At 35.6% G+C, this 24,592-nt stretch overlaps 1 protein-coding gene across 1 annotated transcript in view; it reads left to right on the forward strand.

Moving 5' to 3' along the window:
• AASDHPPT (aminoadipate-semialdehyde dehydrogenase-phosphopantetheinyl transferase) overlaps positions 1–24,592 on the forward strand; it is a gene marked incomplete at its 5' end in the record, with an annotated part of 30,028 nt that overhangs the window by 2,429 nt on the left and 3,007 nt on the right. The window contains 3 exons of the mRNA XM_009705138.1: positions 14,095–14,216; positions 14,713–14,874; positions 21,786–21,863. Of these exons, the coding sequence (XP_009703440.1) occupies positions 14,095–14,216; positions 14,713–14,874; positions 21,786–21,863 (362 nt within the window). The remainder of the gene's footprint in view (positions 1–14,094; positions 14,217–14,712; positions 14,875–21,785; positions 21,864–24,592) is intronic.

Consider the following 24,592-nt stretch of genomic DNA (forward strand, 5'->3'; position numbering starts at 1 on the left):
AAAGAGTTTAATCTTAGCAGAAATGTAGGAAAAAGTGGTGAAACTGATCTTAATTTTTAGTTAATTAAAAAAAGGATTTAGATACAATATTCAGTTCTTAACTTAGTAGCAAGAGAGGCTGCTGCCCATGTGTCCTAGAATTGTTGATGGCAGCAGTCATGACCCTTTACCATAAATCAAATGCTGTCATATCCCCCTGGGCGGCTGCACTCAGCAGCTACGTGGATTTAATTTGTGAATATGAGCTGGTGAGACTAATGCTCTGAGATCTGATACAAACAGGCTTCAGTGTTTTTACCCATAGAGAGAAAAACGGTAGTTATTCTGGAGATGCTCATGATTCCAAAGAGTAAATGATGGAATTGGTGCTTTTGTAATAAAATGATACTGAAAAACTATGTATCCAGATGACAATCTGAAACAGGCTAGTGAAATCCAGCCTTCTAGGATTCCTGAACATGGGTCCTTTATCCACGGCTACTTCATCCACCTCTCCCTCTTTCATCAGAGATCTAGGTATATATTAACAGAAGAGGGGGCTATTCTGGCAAGTCACTGTATCCACAGTCTGAATTCATGGTGGCAAGTTTCACAGCGTATACAGAGGAGTACAAAATGCATCAGTAAAAAATTTCTGGCTTTCCTTTTCAATATCTGAAGTTCTACAGCTAGCATAGTCTGTCTTGAAGTAATTTAGCTGTCAACAGCTTGTATGCAACTTTTCTATCTCTTGATAAGGAGACAAAGGAACTTCAGTTCTTGTCATTATGCATAAGAAATAACTGTCGTGTCAGCACTTGGTCATGCAATTGTTTTCCACATTATGTGACTTTACATAAATATTTGTGAATTAAATAAAATTTGGAACCTGGTATTTTTTTAAAGAGGCTTTGTTTGTGGCCATATGTCTTCCTCTTTGGAATTATAATTCATATTTTTAGAAGAGAAATATGGTAGTAATGAAAACTTAGTAATTATACATGGGAAAGTGAACCAGCAAATAAGCAGTATGAAGGATAGAATTTTAAATTATAGTCTCTGTAATATGAACTAAAGCTAACAGTCTTTTCACCTAAATTTTTTCTGAGAAAGATTTTTCTCTTAGAATTACCTGGAATTCTTTGTACTGCTGTGCTATGAATATTTAACTTTTGACTTTACCAGTATTGTTTTATCTGATAGTTCCACTGAGTGGTGCTCTTGCTCTGCAGTTGCTAAGTACATTATATTTCTGAGAGTGAATCCACTATAAATCTTCCTCTGAAATAGCTACAGGGACAAATAGTTCTCTGTGTACAAAGTACATTGCAGTAAGTTTGTTTGTTTTTTCTCAAATGCTTGTTTAAATACAAAGTACTTCATCTTGTGACGTTATCCAACAGAATCTTTACTGAGATCTCCAATATTCTAGTTCTTATATTCCTTTATTGTTCTAACAGTGAACAAAATATGCAGTGCAAATGTACAAAAGAATATCATGCAGCTGAAAGTTTTGAGAAATATGCTATTAAATTATGTGCTAGTATGTATCAAGGAGACTTCAAGCACATAAATATTTTATGTCACTTCTTAATCTGTCCCATCTATTTTTTGTTTTACTTATGAGCAGTAAGAAGCTACCTCTTTCCATATTACTTTTGCTGCACTATTAAAATCTGAAAAATGAAACTACTACTAGACATAGCCTTCTTCGAAGGTGAAGGCAGGGCATACAGGAAGCTATTCTTAACAGTGCAAATAAAGACAGTTCTACAAAAGTTCCACAGATATGCAACAGTTTATCACCTTTTTTCCTCTATTGAGATATTGAACCAAATAGTGTAGTGATGGTAGAGAGGAAAATGTCCTCTTTAGGTGTTGTGTGTTGTTGCCTTTTGGTTATCTGGCAGGTTATTGCTATAGATGTAGATCAGGCTTTCAGATTATTTGGTTTTGAACAATTACTGAGATCAATGATTTCTTTTTTTCCTTCTCTTTACATCAGTTTAAGATGAACTCTTGAGTCATTTGGGAAAATGCACACTGCACTGTAAATTTGTCGATGGAAGTAATTGTGGTGGACAAGAGAGGTAATGCATATGAAACTATTTCAACCCTTTCACAAAAGAAATGAGAAGGATTCTCACAGCACTACTAACTCCTGTGGAAAGAAAGCTCAGCTTGTGATAATGTACTTGGTTTTTAACTTAGAAATGAGAAATTTTGTAACAAGTGTCAACTTGGTTTAAGTAGTGTGTGGGATGTTGACTTACCAGTCATGTAAACTCTGTAAAGTAGAACATTTTGAGAGACTTAGGAAACAATCACAGCTTAATAAAGATTCCTTTGAGCATTTGAAAAAAGTTTAGATCTTACATTCAAGAGCTTTCCTGCTGTGCAAGTGAATTTCTTTTCAGTAATGCAATTTTTTAGCTTAGATGGAATTACAAAGGTAAATAAACTAACAGTTCATTCCTGATCTTTCATAATCAGCTGCAGTCTTTCTTACCTATTGCATTATAGTTACTTTGATCTGGACGTCTCCAATCTCAGTGTAATTCCAGAATTAAATATTTGACATGCAATAAAAGCAGCTTTTCTCATTAATCTCTTGGCGTTATGCTAGGTTTGCTTATTAAAAGACATAAAAGGATAAATTTTCTGCATGTGAATTTTACAGAAAATTAATTTGATCTAAAAATATTTTGTGAAATGCTTTTTTAAGAAAATAGGCTATTATGTGCAAACACCTGATTGCTTGAAACTATTTTTCTTTGAGGCAAAGAAATATAAACAGGACTTAACTCATCTTTACCTCTTTAGTCTCATTATTTCATCATTGAGGTGATGCCAGTTATAAACTTTGTGCTGTTTCTTTTGGTAGTCGTAACTAAATTGAGAGTTAGGCACACCTACATCATAGTTAAGATATTTGTCATGTCTTTTATCTAGCAGCCATGTTTAAATTTTTTAATTTTTAATGCTTTTTTAATTGCTGCTTTTCAGCTTTTGCAATAAGAATTTCATGACCTAGAAAGAAAAACCAAAACACGTTGTTTTTTGGAGTGTTTTTGTCCTTACAGTCTCTTAACTTTTACCTTAAGCAAAATTTTAATTATTTTTGTTTTTATTGTTGTATTTCAGTAAATCTCATAGCAGCAATCAGCATCTCATCTTTTACTACAAGCAATAATTGCCAAATTATTAGCTAGTGATACGGCTATAGATATGTAGATGCACTGTTTGGGATGAAGAAATTAACAAAGGATTTAGGTTACTTCTAATTGATTAAGGAAGTCAGAATTTATAAATATGAAGACACGTCATTTTTAGATGTAAAGTGTTAAAACAGCTAACTAATATCCTTGTTGAACTAACAAATCATAGTGGCCATATGCCCTTAAACTGAGTAAACGGGGAGGAATTTCTTTGTTCTTGTTCTATTTGAAAATGAGAAGAAACAGCCATCTTAAACATACTCCTAAATAATACATGTTATAGAGCAGTTTCATGATTGTGCTTTATTTAGTCACATTTCTACTGGTGTTTTAACCTGAAATTACATCATGTTTGTAAAAACACTTGGAGGTTCTGGTAATAGGTTAAGCACCAATGCTTGATAAACTGTGAAAGGAAAATTTGATTGTGGGATTGAATCTCTTCTTTGAGGGGAAATAGGCTTTTTAGAGAGAAACAATCTTAATCCTTTATGATTGTTTTTTAATAGGAAAACATAAAACCATTTGGATTACAATAGAAACCGATAGCAAAATGTAGAACAGTAAAAATGAACTTGTGGAGAATAGATATGTTTAAAATGATGGATAAATTAGCAATTAAGAAAGCAAAAATCTTAAACCAGGAGCTTTTAGTAAAAATAAGAGGTGGAACAAAGAGAAACTTTAAGAATGTTTGTCTGGTTTTGTTTTGGTTTTGTCTTTTTTTTTCCCTGAAATACCCTTCTGCACAGTGAATTTACAATAATCACAATTTATTGTTTAATTGGTCTTTTGGGATGTTAAGTTATACATTCAAAATGAGAGGCTACGGAGAATTGAATTTTTTTTTTTTTTTAACAGAACTAAAAGTATTTCTCAGCCAGTGCTAATGATAGTTAGCTTTGGCATTCCAAAATAAGGAAGTTTAGCAGAAAGATGTGACAGGAGGGCCAAGGTTAAGTAATTACTATGTTAGGTATTAAGAATTTACTTTGCAAGGAGTTTCTTGCTAACACTGCCTGTTTCCAATAGCTTCAGCTTGACAGGTAGACATAGTTGTTGCAGGAGTTGGACAATAGAAGCTGTCTTTATTCCATCTTGTCAAAACCGTATTTGGATGTTGTCTGTGCAAGAATTGCAGTTTGAAGCTCTTACTAGTTTCAAGGTTGGGACACAATGTTTTAGAGACAGATTTGCAGATTTTTAGACTGACTTATGAAATGGTAGAAACATATCTTAAATATTTAATATCTCACTTCAGTAACTGTAAAAAATTAGCCTTAGCTGGATTTCTTTGACGTATTTCCTTTCTAAGAGAAGTTCTGATTTTTTAACAAGGCAAATATTTTTGTATTTCTTCACTAAAGGTGACAGCTTGCTGTTATCATGTCAGGTTTTCAGGAAAGTGTAGGACCAGGAGACTTCTGCTTCTAAAAGTAGCGGTTTTCTTGCTTGCTAGCGGGTTGGTGCTGTAAGTTCTAGGCATTTATACTTGTGTTATGTGCTGTGTTGCATTTTGATGGAAAATTCAATCTCCTAGTGCATTAAAAAAAAATGTTACTTGCCCTCTGTAGTTTTCCTGTCTGTTCGTCAGACTTGTTGGATTTTGCATTAAATATGTAGATCTTTTTCCTAGCAAAAAACAATGAAAACATAGCAAACACTTGGAGATGTTATTGACACGAGTAGATATAACTGATACAGGTGAATGAACCATTGAAGTTCATCAGTTTTTCATTTGTGAGTCGTGCTCTGCTTTTGCCACGCTGCAATACATTTACCTTCTTTTTGTATCTTTTCTTATATAGCCTGTTGGCTGGATTAAAGACAACTCTTGCAGTGGCTGGTCTGGAGCTATGCAGAAGTTGATTTGTGTGTTGATAGTGGGGAAGGATGTGGGGGGACAACATGGTGAAGGACTAGCTGACTGCTGTCTCTCCTATGTGGGAAGACCAAACAAAACATGCTGGGTTTTAACTGTCAAGTGGGCCAAACAGTCTTTCAGCTGCTGGCAAGCCAAACAAATGGCTTTACAAGGTTTGGGTTTTGTGGTGTGTGTTTGGTTTGGTTGGTTTGTTTGGTTTTTTTTGATTGTTTTTAAAAGCATGTTCTTACATGATTACCTTCACTGTTGTATAGGAGAGATTGATTCCCAAATTTAAGACACTAATACTTCTGTCATCTTGCAGGGATCTTTGGACTTCATTTTGAAGGGGGGAAAGAGGGAAAGATGGTGTATTCACAGAAGTGGGGATGTTTTAAGTGTGAAAACAGTAAGGGACATTTTTACTGCATCTGGCTGTGAGGTTCATGCTCTGGGGCTGGCTTCTGTGCAGTGTCCTGACTTCTGCCATCACAAGGAACTCTGTTGTTTAATGACTTCATTACTGCAGTAGGATGTCATGATGTGGAAGGACATAGTCCCAGAGTGTGTGTGTCTCAATGTTGAGGACCGGTTCCACACCAGACACCGAATTCAGAAGAGAGATCTCTCATCAGACTTTTTCAGAGAAGCCAGCTTAGTCTGAATCAGCTTGTGCTTTCTAAGGTCACAGAGCTGTCTGGGGTGGGGGGAATTGCGTTAGTCAAATCAGGGGGGTGTTAGGAAGTATGAATCGCGTAGTCGAATTCATGTGGAAAATGAAGATGACTTAGGTCCTGAGAATTGGCTTTTTTCCCCTCCTCTTTTGTCCAATATAACATTTATATACCAAGTACGAAGCAGATCCCAATGCACTCCCAGGTTCTGCAGTGGGGAGAATTATGGGATACTGGCAGGAAGTGGAGAGGTCACAGAATGCAAATCCAATTTCCAATTCACACTAAAGCTGTGTGAGGTAATAGATTTAAAAAACATGCTTTATTAATTTTCTATCTGGTTCTTCTAAGTTAGTCATTTATCTAGCTAATTATTTGTCTTGTGTTGTCGGTTTCTAAACATGTATAAAGGTTAGCTGATATTAATAAAGAATTAGGTCTTGGGCATCTGTTGCAGAAGAAATTTTTTCTCTGTATCGGTTTACTTTGGTTTCCTTTAGAGATAGTAAAACATGATCAAATATGGCTTGTGTTCTACACCAAAAGCATTGTCAGCCCAAGAGTCCATGACTCAAAACATATTCATTCTCTACAGTTCGGTAGTTTGCAGGATTTATAGCTGGCCTGTGTTTCACGTTATTAAGTAGATTGATCTGTTCGTACTTCAGTCGCTCATTTTGCTAGGTAGTACGTTTCACATTGTCACTTTGCCCATTTACCTTCTGAAAGTAAATTGATAGGTATTGATTGGATATTAGTTCTTGATCACTGATCTGTTTCTTTCACGCAGTTCAAGGCAGTCAGGATTCTGTTAGCATTCTGGAGATTGTTTTTTTTTTTTCTGGTTAGTTATTTTTTCAGGGGATTAGTTGATCAATGAGCTGATAGTAGTAGCTTTTAGCTTTCAATTTCCACAGTTTTGGATATAGACCACAATATAGACGAAAACAATTTGAAGACTGTAAAACTGGTAAAAACTGAAGTGAGGAAGGTCAGGCTACTCTTCTCACTATTTTTTGAGAAGGCATGTAATGGTTTTATTAACTTCAGGTACAACAGGAGGGTTACCACCTTTAAGTGTACACCATATTAACAAAGCTGACCTATGATTGACTTGATGTTTGTAACAGTGTAAACACCACCACCAATACAAAGATTTCTATATTAACCCTATGGATAATAATCTTCACTATTAATAGCATCATAATTTACAGGGATCTTAATTCTGAATGTCTTTTATCTTCCTACAAATGCAGCTTGTTTGGCTTTTTTTTTAATCAGGTAGAAAAATGGGGGAAAATTACCCTGTATTTATCTACTATTTCTAAAGTATTTTCTCACATAGGACTAGGAAATATAGTATGTTTTCTTTTTCTTCACTCTCACATCTTTTTAAAATCATTATTTTATATCTGATCTGAGGTTTTGCTGTTTTACAGGGAAAATGCAAAGCAGATTTTTGGCCCAGTCTTTACAAAAAATTAATAAAATACCCAGTTGTAATTACAGTGGAAAAGATGACATTGTATGTTTCAATGTAAATAATTTAGGCAATGCACATGAATGTGCATGCTTATCTGTATATAGCATATTTACTTTCCAGGTTTAATACTCAATGCTTTTCCGGTATCATTCACTATTTTTTCTCTTCACTCTATCTGAAATTTCCAGGGTATTGTGTATTTTTAATTTAATGAAACTTAACTTTTGGTTTAGTTTTTTTTTTAAAATGCATAGAAGACAGTTACTCAGATTATGTTTTTAAGGATCTAATGCGCTTTAAAGTTTATTAGCGGGGAATAATAGCTGTATATAGGTAAGAAATCAATTGCCTTCACAGCTGTGTTAATTTTGCATTTAATTTTTTCTGTGAACTACTCAGGTCTCAAATCTGCATTATGATGTGGTAGGGGTGTGAGGCTTAAGTGTCTGTAGATTAAAGAAAATCAATGAAAACATATCTTGGTCTCAAGGATAAGACCTCTAGCTTCTCTTGTGAATAGCAAACCAATTCAGACACCAACTGGAGAAACTGGTCAGAGATTTGCTGGATGCTTTTCCTCTATTGGCTACTGTTCCCTACGAAGCAAGTTAATGAGTGTTATGGGAAGGAGGCAGAGCTCTACATATTCTAGGGAAAAAGGACTTTTAAAATTAGACCACTGAATAGCTAATCCATGCAGTCAGTTTTGTTCTAATGCAAATGAACATAGAGGTTTGTATTTGTTAGACAATCAGATACTGGGACAAATTGTTGTCAATTAATGGGGTATTATGGAAAGAAGTTGTAGTATGTTTTGGTTAAATTTATTAGAGTTTTCTAGTTGACTCTTGCTTTTCAGCAAGGTGATCCAATGTAAAAAAAAAAAAAAAACCAAACCACAAAACAAAACAAAACCCCCAAAAAACCAAAAAACAACCCAAACTTCCAATATTTAGAGGATGGCATGCTCTGTAACAAAAATTTTTCAAGTGTGGAGTTTACAGCAGATTAGAGAAATGCTTTCAGAATGTTGGCTATTACGAACAAATGCAAAAGAAAGACTGCATAACAGTTTGTGTAAAGGTGAGAAAAGGAGTAACCATAAAAACACAAATGAAACTGTGTTTTCGAATAAGAGAGAAAGGGCAATATAATTCTGCTCAGTATTAAAAATAATTAAAGTTTGTTTCCCTGGTTCTCTTGAAAAGAAGCTATGTAAATTTTGAACAGTATATTGACTGTAAGTTAGGAAATTAAGTGGCATAAGTGAGTAAGAAGTATTATACAAAATATTGGAAATAGTTTTAAAGTTTAGATAGCCAGGAATTAACTACATTCAAAATTTGTAGCTGTTAACTTAGATTTTCATAAGCTTTATAGTGAAGTTGTTTGGCTGATGACTGAACAGATACATGCATTTCTAAAAAGAAAAAGCATCTTTATTAATAACATTTTTATGATTAGGCTTCTATACTAAATAAAAATCTTATTTTTAAGGTATTAATAGAGGGTAATTGTCAAAAGAGATATTGTCAGATTTCTGGCAGAATACTTACAGTAGTCAATACAATACATTTCAAAGCAAGAAACCTCTCAGTCACAGTAGAAGTTATTTTCATTAAGCCTCTCAACCCAGCCAACTTTGATTTCATGTTTAATACAAAAATCCCATCCCTACCCTCCCACCCTCTTGTCATGTTAATAACTTCTTTGCCATTGGCTCAGTTTTTCTGTCTGCCAAAACGAACTCTTTCAATTCCTCATAGAATCTAAATCAGCATTTTTCTCATTTCTTTTTTTTTGAAACCTTTTATCCAGTATTTTCATAAATCTGCTCCCATCACAATTCTTCTTCTCTTAAAGAAAACCACCGAAAGCTGAGTGACTGTTCTTTCAAAGAGTTTTAATAGTTGATGGGGATATGCATCTTTTCCCATTAATCGTAAGCCATCTGTGGAGCAAACTTCCTGTTTTTCTCTGCTTCCAACTCCATTTATTTTTGAAATCTCATATGAAAACATGTCTTATCTCTCTTATGTGTTCCTGAAATCACAAAATTGAATTTATTCCATTTCAGTGATGAACCCCCACCTAGTCAGATGCTTGACCAATGAGATAAATATTATGCAATTTCCTGATGCTCACCAAATAAATAAGTAATTTATATAGATAAATATTTTTTTCTGAAGTGCACACGTTGTGTGTTACAGGAATCTCACTTTGTCACTGAGATGGTCAAGATTAAGTATATTGGATTTATTGGAATCAGAATCTAAATTCAGATTCTTCAGAAGCTGTAAATAGGACTTATAAGAAGGAATATTTGAAATGCAGTTTTGAGCATTTCAGTTAAGTTTTTCCACATAGTTGTATCCCCAGCTAATTTTTTAGCTCAACATTTAAGTTTCCCTCAGCACTGGGAAAGGAGTGCTGGATTATATGAGCAAGGACTTGCTACTGTGTGAACCCAGCTGTGTGGTGCCTGCTCTGGAGCTTGTTAATGCATGGATGTTTAGAAGCACAGATGGATCAGATGTGCAGTTTTCTACAACCTGTGTAGACTTATCTTGAACAAATCTTTTTTTCTTTACTGCTGCAAGTTAAATAAGAAACAGTAGTACAATTACGTAAGTTTCAATGAGTGTCTGGCCTTACCGTTGATCATTGAAAACATAAAGACAGAAAATATTTCTGGAAGTATTTGTATTATATGTGTGCATTACAATAAAAGCATTTGTTCCTTCAGAGAATCTATTTTTCAAGTTTTTACTGTCAATCTTTATCTTGTTTCTGCCGTTCATAGATATTTCTTACAGAATTTTCTTAGAATTTACTCTTAGAAAAATACAGAAATTTGCATGCATTAAGGATTTTTAGAGCATTTATCTACCAGAATTCCACCTGCATAAACACACATATGTACACTGCTGCCAAATTTCTCTTAGAAAATTGGTATCATCTTGTAGAGAAGAAGAAATCACTGCACAGTGAAGTGCAGACGCTAAGTTCACAGTTTTTAGTTAGTTAACAAAAGTCTGAAGATAAAGCCCAAACCTGACTATGTTTATGAGAATGTTTATCATGTTACGTCATTTTTGTGGTGAATACTTTGCAAGTCTTGAAGAAGATCCTCTGAAACTTTTAAAAGTACTTCTAAGAATAGTTTCATATGTCTTGTTGATAACCACTGTAAATATTTCTTTGTCTTGCCTTTATTTCCTATCAGAGTTGCAACTTGCATTCCAGTTTCTTTTCTATTCTGTGATCTTTATATTTTCCTTGTAGAAAATACTGTGGCTTCACGAATATCATTACAATATTGAGGCACATTTTTTCTTTCTTCACTTAAATTTTACAGACTAGGTTTTGAGATTACCAAAAATGTTTAGCCCTTTCCTAAACTTCTGTGAGAGAAAAATACAGGCAATAAACTCAGGAGGAAAAATACGTAAGACGGTCTTAGAAAGTTATCATCAGAATAGGAAGCTCAGTTGCTCAGCAGAGGACCCTAGTACCCTGTCTTGACCTATATCTCTAATGATCATCTGTATACTATACCGTGTGTAATCTAAAATTGTACCCAAAATAACTGTTAGCTCCGAAGTATGCATAATGGAATTATTTGGCATGAAAGCTCTTTGGTATATTTTTAATGAAATTTAATTACTTTGTAAACTAGATCTTGGATTATTAATGAGTTGAACTGGTCACAGAAATAAGTCCAAGGGCTTGTATAATTGTTGATAGGTGAGTTTATTTCTGAAACAAGTTGGCAAATGGGAGGAAATTTAGAAAGGCACATTTAAAACTACCTGAATAATTGATATATGGGACTTGTTCCCATTCTTTCAAAGAGAAGTTTTTGTAAATTGTGGCAAGTACATTTGAGGCTTTTTTTTTCGTCTCAAAATAAATACAAAAAAGGTAGCATCTGAAAGAAAACTTTTCACTGCTTCTAGTTTTCATCCCCCAGGTCATGAGAGACCTGGGAACATTGAAGAGAGTTTAGTGAAGTGCCACCAAGGTGATTAGAGGATTGGGGATCTTGACCTATGTAGAAATGTTGATGGAGCTGGGTTGTTGAGCCTGAAGAGGGGGAAGTTCTGAGGAGGGGAATCTAAACATAGTCTACCCAAAAGGTAGCTGTAGAGAAAATGCATGTAGCTGTCTTCATGAGGGTGTAGAGGAACAGGGCAAAAGGCTCAGGTTGCTTCAATGGGAATTCTGTCTCAGAACAATTCTTCACCATGAGAACAGTAAAACACTGGAATAAATTACCCAGAGAAGGGGTGAAAGACTTTGCTTGAGAGGGCCCTGGGTAACCTAACATAAGGCTCTGTTTTCAGCAGAAGGTTGGACCAGTTGGTCTCCAGAGGTCCTTTCCAACATAAATTTTTCCATGGTTCTGTGAATCTCTCTTTCTCAGATATTGAAGCAAATATGGGGAAATGGACTAGGCAGGCTGTGGTACTGCTAGTAATTTGTGGAGAATAATAGTTCTGGGTGCTCTGATCTGATCAGTTCCTCAGAGTGAAGCAACTGTACTGTGTTAAGAAGGCAACAGGAGAGGAGGGCAGTTCAGGAGAAAGCGGTGCTGGAGCTTTTCAGAGGAGGGCTGTGACGGATGGCTGGAGTGGAGGGGAAAGTACTGTGTAAATCTGAACGTAAGTGTTGAAAAGGGTAGCTGAGCAGTTGAAGAAATCTAGGACAAAAAAGGAGTAAGGAGTGAAAAGGCATTAGCAGATGGATTTGATACACAGTTGGTGTACTAAACAGTTGTAAGTATCGAGTGTATTCACCATGTGTGTTAAGGTTTGGATGGTAGAAGGACTGACAGTGCAGGAGGCATTGTATGTCTAGGTGCTGAAGGTAATGTAGTGTGGATAGTCTTGGATTTGGATAGTCTGCTCTGGTAGTGTGAATAGCCCTGGGTTATTGAAAGCAAGAGAACTCTTTGAAAGTAGTGGAGGAGGAAGGGTACACCAGGAAGTGCTTGAATGTTTTGTAGTTTGAATCACCTGAAGAGGGTGGTGTCTCACCACTGTTGTCTTAAATACTTGAGAGAAGAAGAGAAAGGAAAAAAAGAAGTGAATTGTTTGGAGCATGTGTTAACACAGTTATTTGGTCATAAAATGAGCCGTATAAACTCAGAGGATGAAAGGCAATAACCTTTCTCCAAGTTCTACAAATATTTTTGTTATTTTTCATTGTTTTAGGGAAGTTGGATTGTCTAAGTAGATTCATATTTCATTTGTCTTGGTAACCCATCAAAGCATACTTGGTACTGTGGTTGCTTTTCTTTTTCAGTATCATCATTTTCTACAGAGAGGAAGGTTAGTTCTGTCCTTAGGTTGTTCTGGATCATTCCATTAGCTGACAACTGCAACTGTCAACAAAATTTCTGTCTTAAGATGTTTTCTTCACTTTAGTCTATAAATGAAATAGAGGGCATCTCTGAAATGTCACTGCCATGTCTTGTGTGATGTGTATGTCAGATTACACTTTGCGATATGATCTGGAAATTGTCAGCAAACCTGAATGTGTGCTTTAGCGTGACATTAGTTCATTCAGATCAATTATTACTGCATCCAATACCTGTTTTTATATAGTGCATAGATATCTGTAGAAGAAAACCACTTCATAGAGAAGGGTTAATACCCTTATCTCTGGTTTAAGATGGGGAACATTAGTGTAGAGAAGGAAGGTTCTGTGTCTGTAGTCACTCACAGAATCAGTGGCAGAGCTAGGGTTAGAATCTTCATCTTCGTTAAGCAATTATTTAGTGATGGGTTCTTAAAAGTGATATGGTTTTGGGAGAGGAAACTGTTTTGGATTGAATATGACTAATATTTTCTCTTTAATAAGAACATTACATAAGCTATGCAAAAGTTTGTCTCGATGTGTAGAATTGTCTCTATCTGGATTTTTATTATCCCTGCTAAAGAAAATAGATTGCTTTCTGCCATTGTCTATTTAGCTAGCTGCAAGCTCTGTTGAACAGATTGCATAGTATGCTGATTAATGATATAAGCCCTGGGTGATTAGCCAAGTGTGTAACGAGGTCCATAGTTTCTAGTCTGTTATAGAAATGCCATTGCTCAATATAACCAGACAGTCTGTAGTGTCTTCTGCAAAGTAAATTTAGACTAGTGGGGAACAGTGGTGTAGCCCCTGAAGAGCTGCTGCAGTGCTACACAGCTATACTTATTTTTAGGGGGTGCTTAAATTTAATCTCAGGATTTGAAGTTTTGGGTGTTTTGTTTTTGTGTTGGGTTTTTTTTTTCCCTTGATAACTTTCTTACTGTGATTATGGACATCTCCCTACCCACATTGTTCTTGCAGAATAAATCCAGAAGTCTTAATATGCCTGTGATAAATTTGTGAGATTGTATTTCTACATGTGCTTAAAAAGTGTTTCTTTTGTATCCCAGCATCTAAAGGCAGGAGGCAGAATAGCTTGATGAATTCTGACAAACAGCATGCTGTTTTTATAAAAAGTTACTAGATGAAGCTGTCACATGTCAAAGACTGTATATGCTACTTTTGTAGCTGCATATAATTTTTTTATATAAAATCAGCACTGATTACTTTCCATTTTAGAGAATGCTGAAAATACATAGTATGTTTATGACTTTAATTTCCCATTTTTAATGCAGTAATTCTGCTATAGGGATGTGGGGGTTTTTTTTCATACTACATCCTGAACAATCATCAGCATCACTGCTTCAAGACTGTATAGATTCAGATTGTAGAGCAGACTTGGTTCATAATTTTTTTTCTTACGAGTTTTTTCTAGAGCAATAACATGAGGTAATTAATTTGCTTATTATTACTACTCTATTAAAATGTCTGTAAATACCTCCTTCTAATTTATAGGCAGTAGCTCAATTCCAAATTTCTTTCGCATCATGAAGCGACAGTTTACTGAAACAGAGTGGGATGTAATCAAGTCTATGAGTAATGAATGGATGCAACTGGATATGTTTCATCGGCATTGGGTAATACTTTTTTTCCTGTTTAAAGACTGCAATGCTATAACCTGCACATTTTCTTTTGATGTATTCTGTTATTTTCTTTATGGTAAAATTGTATTTTTTTTATAATTACATGTTCATGTGGACATAATATTTTAATGGCGTTTATGTTTTAGTGATTTTTCAATGTCAGAATAACTTTGAGAACCATAGTACAGCTGACATTTCTAGAAGGATTTATGACTAGTTTTAAACATGTGCCCAGAACAAGGTAGAGGGTTCATATCTGTATGTGCCACTTGGTAATTTCGGTTACACGTTTATTATAATGCATCAAGTTAGCCTAGGTATTAACAACGCTGATAACTTTTTCTCTTGATATATGCATCAGTCTACCCTCACATTTACAGTAGTGTAAGTCTTAAGTTTGTTTCATCTGCAGTGCCTGCTGAGAAGTAATGTTTATAGAACAGTTTGAAAACAGCCAATATGAATAAAATACATTTATTCTGTGTTTTAGGCCTTAAAGGAAAGCTTCTTAAAAGCTATTGGAGTCGGAATTGGCTTTAACTTGCAAAGAATTGAATTTAATGTGTCCCCATTGCAACTGGAAATAGGGAAGGTGTATAAGGAGACAAAAATGCTTCTGGATGGAGATAAAGAAGAAGAGTGGACATTTGAGGTAAGAAATATTCAAATTTATTTTTTCAGTAACGGTAAACAGTCTCAACACCCTATGGTTGCATTGTATGTTTTATTTTTTTAATTGCAACTTCACACTTTTTTTTCTGTATAACCACATTGAACATATATCAGTCAAAACTTAGGACATAAATCTGCAGATTTTTTGTTGATCACAAAAAACACAGCAGAGAGATATTCATTATAATGGCTTTTTATTTTTTCTGTTTCTGGAGTATATTTCTTGCACTCTACGAAATTCATCCTAGGGTGTGCGGGAAGTTCACTGAAGCATATTCAGACCTGACTTCTGAAGTGTCTAAGATTTTAACGTTCTTCGTCAGTTGGTCTAGAATGGGACTAGTGATTATCTAACCCCATTAGTCAGTGTTTGTTAAATGTTTGAAATGTAGGAGATGTCTTCAGTTCCTTTAGGTTTCTTACTTTTTGTCCATACAAGCTGGTAGAAACGTGCTTTTGTGGGTTTGGAGTTAGTGTGCTGATCGGCTGCTGTCTGTGGGAATAGAGAGATGCAAAGAACTTGCCTTTGCTTAACTGGAACGTTAGTTTGGGCTCAGTCTTCTATCTGAGTGTTGGGGTTTGGGTTTTTGTTTAGTTTTCTTTCTTGAATGTTATTGAGACTTATCACTAAAACATCTGTCCTGTTAGATTTACTGGGAAATGATCAATAGCATCTAATGCAATTTAGAGGGTATGAAGAGAAGGAACTGGTAGGGACATGGTTTAGTGGTGGTCTTGGTAGTGTTAGCTTAATGGTTGAACTTGATGATCTTAAGACTATTTTCCAACCTAAATGATTCTATGACTCTCTACAATGATCTCAAATTATTTAATTATCCTAGGAGACCAAGCTTTAAAAAAAAATTGAATAAATCACAATACCGTTTCTCTACACCCCAGAGGCACTTTCGTTCGTCCACTTGAAACAAAGGAAGAAATGCAAAAGACATTGACTTTAAAATTGTCTGTAAAGGGCACCTTGTTCCAGTCTGCCCTAAGTTTGTGCAGCTGGTATATAGCGGACTAGCAATTCAAAGAATATGTAATTTGCGATTTCACAAAATAGTCAAGTGCGCTTTTCAGTAAGAGCGTCCAGTTTCCAATATGCATTTACGTTTTGAATTATATTGTTGGAGACAACTATTCCAGTAGAGCTTGTCTAAATGACAGATCTCTGCTGTATGCCTGTTTTGTGTAGTATACAAACTACATGTACAGTATGCATGTCGTAAAAAAGAATGAATGTATCGGTAACATTTACTTGTAGCATAAGTTGACCTCTTCAGAGTTCATTCCTTCCAGCATTTCTAGCCACATTGGTTTGTGTTATTTTAAAAGTCTACCCGTACTAAATCAGCCCTCTTACTGATATTGCCATACTCTCTAGGAATTGAGTACGTTATGAAATTCACTAGTTAGAATTATAGACTGGCAAAAGAAAATCTTAGGAACGACTGTGGCATACCTTGTAACAGAATGCTAACAGCATTAACAGTATTAATGCTAACAGCATACCATTGTCAAGGAAGCATCTACCTCTTTCGTTTGACTTCTGGAACTCCTAATTTTGGTCTTTGATGACATGCCTGTGGTTGATTGACTAAAATAGCCTGAAGATGATGATGTAGATAGCTCCCTGTATTACTTAAATGCTTTATAATTATTTGATTTTTCTTTATTACATAGTAATTACTGCTAGAAGCTTAATTTAATTTTTGTCTGAGGAATGTCTCCTCTTCCCTGCTTGCCCTCCTCCTTCCCAAGAGCACAGCCTTCTAACAAGGCAGATTGTAATATTTCAAAGAAAAGATTTATTACCAAGTTTCATTTAAATACAAGCTCAATTGGGATATAATTTCATTTAAATAGCAACATTTATTAAAATGAAATTGGAAAAAAAAATTTAGTTTTTCAGTTACCAGTCCCCAGCCTAAAATTAAGCATCACTTTACTTTTTTGTCTTCTCCCGTTTCTTTTAATTTTGTGCCCATTTCCATACTTATAAAAGTCTTTTTTTGTTTCATTATTTGCTCTTGAGCCAAATTCTTGAAACAACGTGTTAACAGAAAACACTGATTTTGAGAAATCTGGAAGAGTGACCCAAGAGAAAGTCATTAAGAATCACCTGTAAGGCATATTACTGGTATAGTATTTTCTGTGTGTTCCCTGTTGTGCTGAGTTTGCTTGGGTGAACTTTTTCTATCAAATAAAAAATAGAATTACCTCACTTTTTTTATCTTTTTGATAGGAGATGATCAAAGAGAGCAAGGTGGTTTAAAATCCGATTATCACATAATTTGGATTGTCTTATATCAGTTTTTAAAAGAATCTAGTTTGCCAAAAACAGAAGAGAGAAATAAAGGGGATTTTACCCATTTAAATTAAACAAAATATTCTGAAATCTCCTTTGGAACATACGATGTAATGTGAAAAAAGCAACTTAAAAGCATAAAGACTAGAAAAATATCTACCTGCTTTTACTTGTCATGATTAAAAGGTCAAGAGAAGTATTAGTGAATCAGAGCAAGTCAAAATTGACACTGTTCAGACACCTTGTAACTGTTCACAACAAGAGCAGAGCCTGTTCATATTGGAGATAAAATGTTGTTCACAGAAAATTCTAAAAAAATAATTTTCTGTTATTTCATTGTCAATACCAAATGAACTACCTTGTTGTGTAGATCACTGTTTGCGGTCCCTTTACTAAGGGTTTAGTTTTGTTCGAAGTGTCTTTCACCTCCTCCACTCCTCATAGATTTTGAGTTTGAGTAGAATGCAGTAGCTCAGAAACAGCTTCTTGTTGTTTTGTCTTGATGAATCGGTTTAGCTTTAGGCGCTTGTTTTCACATAGTACTCTAGAGATCTACTCAGATTCCCTCCAACTGTTTTGGAAGGAGTAGAAGGAAAAAAATACAGTAAAACTTCCATTTAAAAACATAAATTTAATTTTAAGGTATGTCTGCTATGTGTGTTAACTGTGCTTTATTCACATAGGCAGTACACACTTTCCTCATTTTAAACAGGTAAATTGGTTTAGTAATAATTAAAAGTTTACTAGCCCAGTGAAGAGTGATACAGAATTAGTGTCACAGTGTTAGTATAGGATGGAGTTATTATTCTGATGATGATGATAATGATTATGATTATTATTATGGCTAATTCTATATGCTCCATTTGCTTCCTTTGAAGAATATAAACTTACAGAATTGTCCTGGTTTTGACTGGTACAGAGTTATTTTCTTCCTAGTGGCTGGTACAGTGCTGTGTTTTGGATTTAGGAGTAGAATAATGTTGATAACACACTGATGTTTTAGTTGTTACTAAACAGTGCTTACCCTAAGTCAAGGACTCTTCAGCTTCTCATACTGCCCTGCCAGTGAGGAGGCTGTGTGGTGTTCAACTGCCTGCTGGGTTTAACCTTGACAGGAATGAAATACTAGTTAGTTTTAAGAAAAGTGAAAGAAGTTGATCGTAACAATTATGACAAGTTTTAGAATTTAAAGAGATAAACATAGGTTTATAATTATACATCTGTAGCAGATCTGATATGTGAAAAAAAAATCCTAATTACTGATTTGCAAAATGTTAATTGTATTCATGACTCTTTCCTTATTGGTCCCAGTAGTGTACAGTTAACCAGGAAGAATGGCTGGATAGCATTTACTGGAATCTATATGAAAGATGAATCTTAAATGCGACATAAGACACTTCTGTTTTGGTCCCTTCCTCAGTTTTGGATACAACCAATTTATAAAAGAAGCACCCAATTTATCCTAAACCTCACTCGGGAATTAAAAGTCACCTGGCATCACTACTGCTGCAGAAATAATTGTTTGCATTTCTTCACAACAAATATTTGCTTGGTGTATCTATATGCAAATACATTACTTCCAGAATATGAATTTCAAACTGAGATTACCTCAGTCAATTTGAAACATGTAGTAATTGTTGTTGGTATGCAACTGTAATGGAGTCTTTCACCCTCAGTAAGATAAGTTAATCCTGTTGTGGTGTCAGGAATGAATAGGAATGAAAACTTTTACTTCTAAAACTAGCTAATCCAACACAATTCACACAGCAGTCAGTGCTGCTGGCTGGGAAGGTACAGTTCCCTCTGAAGTTATCTGTTGTTGAGTGAATCCAAAATGATTTGAATCCCAGACGCATCATTCTGCTGAGCCTTTGAAACAAGGTCATTGTAAGTCTTAGTGTGCCTGTAGCTTGAACAGCTTTAGTAACACTTTGGTTCTGTGTGGAGAAAACCAAATTTTGATCCATTGTATGTTGTCTGGTTTATAGAGAGGAATCTTAACAAAACAAGCTCTTTACCTCAGAGGAATTCTGTACAATTGTTGTCTTTCTCTCTTTGTTTAGTCGTCTGTTTCCATTGAAGAAGTTGGATTTATTTTATAAGCTGGCATAGCAGTGTCTCCAGATGAACAGAGAAGAAAGCTGATTTGCTGGTTTTTATCATTTCAGTATGTTTCATTAACGCCATACCTTAAGGCCTTTGCTGGCCGCTAGTAGGGGCCAGGAAAGATCTCCTTCCCTTACGTATTTGGTTTTGATTTACATTTCTCTGAAGCAGCAAAGATAAAATGATGGGCATAGTTTCTTACAATAAAGTATAACATGCCAAAACTCTTCTGTGACCACAGAGGATATGTGAAGTAAATGAGGTGGAACCTTCTGAATTCGTTGTCTATTGGGCAGGGTCTCTGCAGGGGAACGGTCCCCAGTATCTAAAGAGGCACTGCCTGTTAAATGCAGCTTTGAGCTGACAAAAAAATTACTTTATTAACAATATGTAAAAGACTTTATAGTACATTTTTTGTTGCACAAACAAGAAGTAATACGTAAGTTCAATTCACAAAGAGAAATTTCTGTGTGTTTAGGTTAAAGCTGGAACACAGGTGTTTGCAGACTTTTGGCTACAGATGTGGGCCACTGCTGAATGTGCTGTACTGTGTCCTCTGTTCCGATCAGTCTTTAACCTCTTGGACATGCAAAAAATGAAAGAAGGCAGAAAAATTATTAAAAACTGGATGTAGTCATTTTTCCATCTAGACAAACACAAAACGCGGCTACCCTAGAACTATATGAATTATTTAGCAGCACTTGATCAAACATCTAATTTTCATTGTCTTTTTTTATTTTTGAGGAAGTCATAGAAATGTGCATGACGTGTACAAGTAGTTAGATTTCATCAAACCTGAGGTAGCATTCTTTATGCTTCACTTATTTTCAGTCTTGTACCCTAGAAAAAGGAATAGAAAACCTAGTAAAATGCTTCATAGTAAGTACACCTATAACTCATGCAGTTGTGGGAAATACCGCTTACACTGCAGATTTGTTAGTGTTTCTCATGTACATTAAATATTTCTCCTAATCTAGAAAGAATTGAAATAGTAGTTTTCTTACTAGCGCTTTGCAGAAAGGTAAAACAACATCAGCTTGATGTTTTGTTTTTAAGCAGGTGAGGGATACAAAGTTCACTACTAAGTCTACCAAATAGGCACAGTTTTGGTGCTGAAGAGACCAAAATAAAAACACAATTCTACTCCCACACCAGCACCTATCTGCCAAGACACTCACATCTTTGCCAGTAAAGTCTCCCAACCTTACAGTTGTACTGCTGCTACACATGACTAGAGCAGCTGCTGTCTTGGCTGAACTGGGCTGATTAGATCAGAGCTGAGCATCTTGGCACTTTTTTTATCTACAGGACTGTTTGGGAATCAGAGAAATGGTTTCCTTGCAACTTAAAACTTTGAAAATCCTGTATAGTAGATGAACTGTAGCGAAGCCTAATGCAGACTGACAGCATTGTTTTAAAAGACATTTTACTCAGATTAAAAGGGGGGAAAAAGAGGCAACCAACAGCCTGTCAGAGGAAGTAAAAAGACATCATGATGCTTTCTTTATATTATCATATAGTGCAGTAAGAGTATTTCCCAAGGAAGTAGAAATTGGAGGTTCAGGCAAATCTCCCAGCGGAATATCCAGACTAGTAGCTGATTGTCAGATTAATGGTGATATCTAAATTACTCATTTTTCTAGGTAAAATTCTTGTTATTCTTGATATCCATTTTAGAAAGTTTGTTCAGAAATTTACGTGAAAAGTTTGGATAAAGAAGGAAGGAAAACATTATTCCTCCCCCCCCTTATATATATATATATTTTTTAAAAGCCAACAGGATTATGACTTGACTATAGAATAAACATTATTCAGAAACAGTATGTAAAAGTGTTTTTTTTCTGAAATTAATTGTTTAGGATAAATCTTAGCCTTTCTAGAGGAAACACTTTTAAGCAAAACTATTAAACAGATAAACTATATTACTGAATATATAGTTATATATCTAAAAACATTGTTTGAGGAAAATTGATTTGTATTTACACAGAGCGGTGCTCAGACTGCCATGTCAGAAATTTAAAGTTGTGGTCTTACATGCTGTCTGAAGCCAAGAGTGAGAGAGTAGTTGGTTTAAGTTTACACTTACATCGTTGTTTTTCAGAACGCCTGCCGGAAGTCCACAGTTCATTTTATGGGAAAACAGCTAGCTAAGATGGGTTATATGTCTTGTGACTTAAAAGGGACTGGTAAAGGAATGCTAAGGTCACCAACTTGAATATAAATAACTAAAATTTCCTGAGATGATGATAACCTATAGTGATCAGTTCAGCCCTGCTAGCTTCTTAGTGTATCTGCATCCTTGAGCTCTCCAACAAAACTGCTAAAAAGGACTATTATTTTTTGAATGTCATTAAAGTATTTTAAATGATGTTCTGTTGTTGTTCTGAACCATATTCTAAACATTATTTATATAGTTTTTGCTGGAAACAGAGTAAAGAAAATGCATTTACATTGCCATTTTTCATCTTTACTAGGAAACCCGGTTAGATGACCGTCATCATGTTGCAGTGGCTCTTGGGAAACAGGATGAATTGGTACAGAATCATTCTGATGTAAGAAATTATGAAAAGTTTTCAGGTCTTGGTAGCTAATGACTTGAACATAAACTTAGTCTGATGCTGTAGCTAAAAGTGTGTTATCTCAGATGTAAGGCCAAGGAGAAAGCCTATCTTAAGCACAATATTAACCAGATTGTTACTGAACTGTTTCCTGTAGTTCTGTTGTGCCTATTTCAGGAAAGGTCTGGGAAGGAGAAATGGTTTCAGAGGACAGCAACAGATAAAATCAAATCTGGAATATATGTGTTACAGCATTCAGTGTGTTCATTCAAGAGAAGTTTAAATGATTTTTATCACAGCCTGCTAGCATTCATGTGGGAAAGATGGTTTTCACAGGGGCAAATGGAGACAGTGAACCAATCTGGACTGCTAAACTAGTACGGCATCTCACCAAGTTAATTTTAACCGAGGTCTGTCAGTGCATGTACCCCAGAGCAGATCCATCTCTCAAAACACCATTATGACAAGATAACCCTTGAGACAAGCAACAGCAATCAACAGATGGGAAGAACAGCAGTGTTAGTCTGCATTCCATGTGCTTTCTCTATTGAGAGAAGCAACAAAACTACTTAAAAGCTTTTCAGGATCGTCTGTGTAATTTAACAAAGACCTGGGTCATGAAAATAGCAATAAAAGTCAAATTTGAGGCAGACTGGCAAATTGTAGCTGAAATAGCCAGACAGTCAGCAAAGGAAAGTGTGACAAATTGCCAGTTTTGTCTGTGCTGGCCTAGTTGCTCACAAGAAAATGGGTTAGTGATCTTCTGTTATTTAGATACAAAGATTCTGCCAGGAACTTGAAAAAAAATAATTAGTATATGAATGGATGAAAGTGGTCATGCACACATCTATCATGGTCATAAAGTCTGTGTTCATGGATGATACAGAGAGGCAGACCTTTTAACTACTATCGGTTAGATTAAAAAAAGAGTTATAAACTGCCTTTGAGGATTTACTGTAGTAAATCACAGCTCAAATATTGTTTAAGAAAATATGTGCATTCTGATTGACAGGACATACTTAAGTTCCCAGTGGGGCTGCGTATCATCCTTCCTACAGGAATACTGATAAATGTCAGTCTGAGGTGAAAAGAAGGTGGCTATTATTTCTAAAGACAATTACCTAAGTATTCTACAAAAATCCACAGGTTTTAAGTATTGACCTTCACAATCACTCTCACACACCTTAAAATTATCATAGGAAGAATAAGCATGGTATCAAGAGTTATGATGAAAAGTCTTTGAATCAAGAAAAGTCTCAAAGGCATACTTGTTCACTGACTAAATTTATGATGACCTAAATTTCATTAGCTCACTTCACTGAAAAAAGGTCATTTTAAATAGGACAAGTGAGCATTCTGTGACTCCCCAACATGGAAATGAAGTGAAAATTTCTGTACTATTGCATTGTGGCTTTTCAGGACTCTTCCTAACAGGAATATGGAGGAGATGAAAGTGGCCTTTTCTCTTTCTAACAGAACTGTAAAAAAAGAATTCTGTGTATTGCTAGATGTGTTGAGAAGAAAAGGTGTTCTTCATCTTAGTTTAAAAAAAAAAATTGAGTGTGTAGACATTACGCAATTGTTTCAGGATGTCAGTGCTTGTTTCTGTTCCCTCTCTGCTCTCACAGGAGTAATTCATTGTGTCCTGTTTGCAGAACATGTACTTTCAGTGAGCTTTCTTCCCAACCTGATAGCAAGTACCTACAATTCACAGGAAAGACTAATTGTTACTTTAATGTACTATAATTTAAATTCCGTAGTGTGAAGAATCTTAACAAAATGTCTGCTAGTGACTGCTGTATGCTTGAGGAGACAGAACATTTATCTGCACTCTTAACCTAGATCTAGACAGTTATCTGAGGCAAATCTCAATGAAAGATGGCTGAGTTTATAATAGTTATATAGGCTATAAAATACTTTTTTGTCTATCACTTGCTAAATTTCACAGGACTTGTGATGAATTCAGTCAGGACACACTTGCCTTCAGACAAGCATGTGCTGAAGCTCAAACTAGCTCTGTTAACAATCTACTTAGCCCTGAGGCTTGGTTCATATGTGGTATGCATCTGTGATTTATTCCTAACAGTAGCTTACTGCTCAAACACTGAGGTGGAGAATAGACATTTTTACTCTCTTACCTGTTTACTCACCTGCTTTCATTGATGTGACAGGAGGGGATAACAAAATGGGCCTTAGATGATGTCACCTCCAGCGCTTGTGTGTAAGCAAGCAAGTGCCTGCAAGGCACCATTGTGGACCTCTCCAGGAATTCAGCATACTGATGTGCCTCTCGAAAGTGCCTGGACACTAATGCACACAGTGTGGGGAATAAACATGATAAGTTAGAGATCTGTGTGTAGTCGCAGGTCTGTGATCTTGTTGGGATCATGGAGATGTGGTGGGGTGACTCCCATGATTGGAGTGTTGCGATCAAGGAGTACAGGCTCTTTTGGAAGAACAGGCAGGGAAGATGGGGAGGGGGAGTTGCAGCTAGAGCACATGGAGCTCTGCCTGGGGATGGATGAGGAGCCAACTGAGAGCTTATGGGTTAGGATTAAAGAGAGGACAAGTCAAGGTGATGTTATAGTGACTGTCTGCTACAGGCCACCTGACTAGGAAAAACTAGTGGATCAGCCCCTCTGCAGACAGATAGAAGCAACCTCCTGTTTGCAGGCCCTACTCCTTGTAGGGGCCTTCAACCACCCCAGTATCTACTGGAGAGA

The sequence above is a fragment of the Cariama cristata genome, unplaced genomic scaffold (genome assembly GCF_000690535.1).
Source record: "Cariama cristata isolate BGI_N322 unplaced genomic scaffold, ASM69053v1 scaffold7758, whole genome shotgun sequence".
In the NCBI taxonomy this organism is placed as follows: domain Eukaryota; kingdom Metazoa; phylum Chordata; class Aves; order Cariamiformes; family Cariamidae; genus Cariama; species Cariama cristata.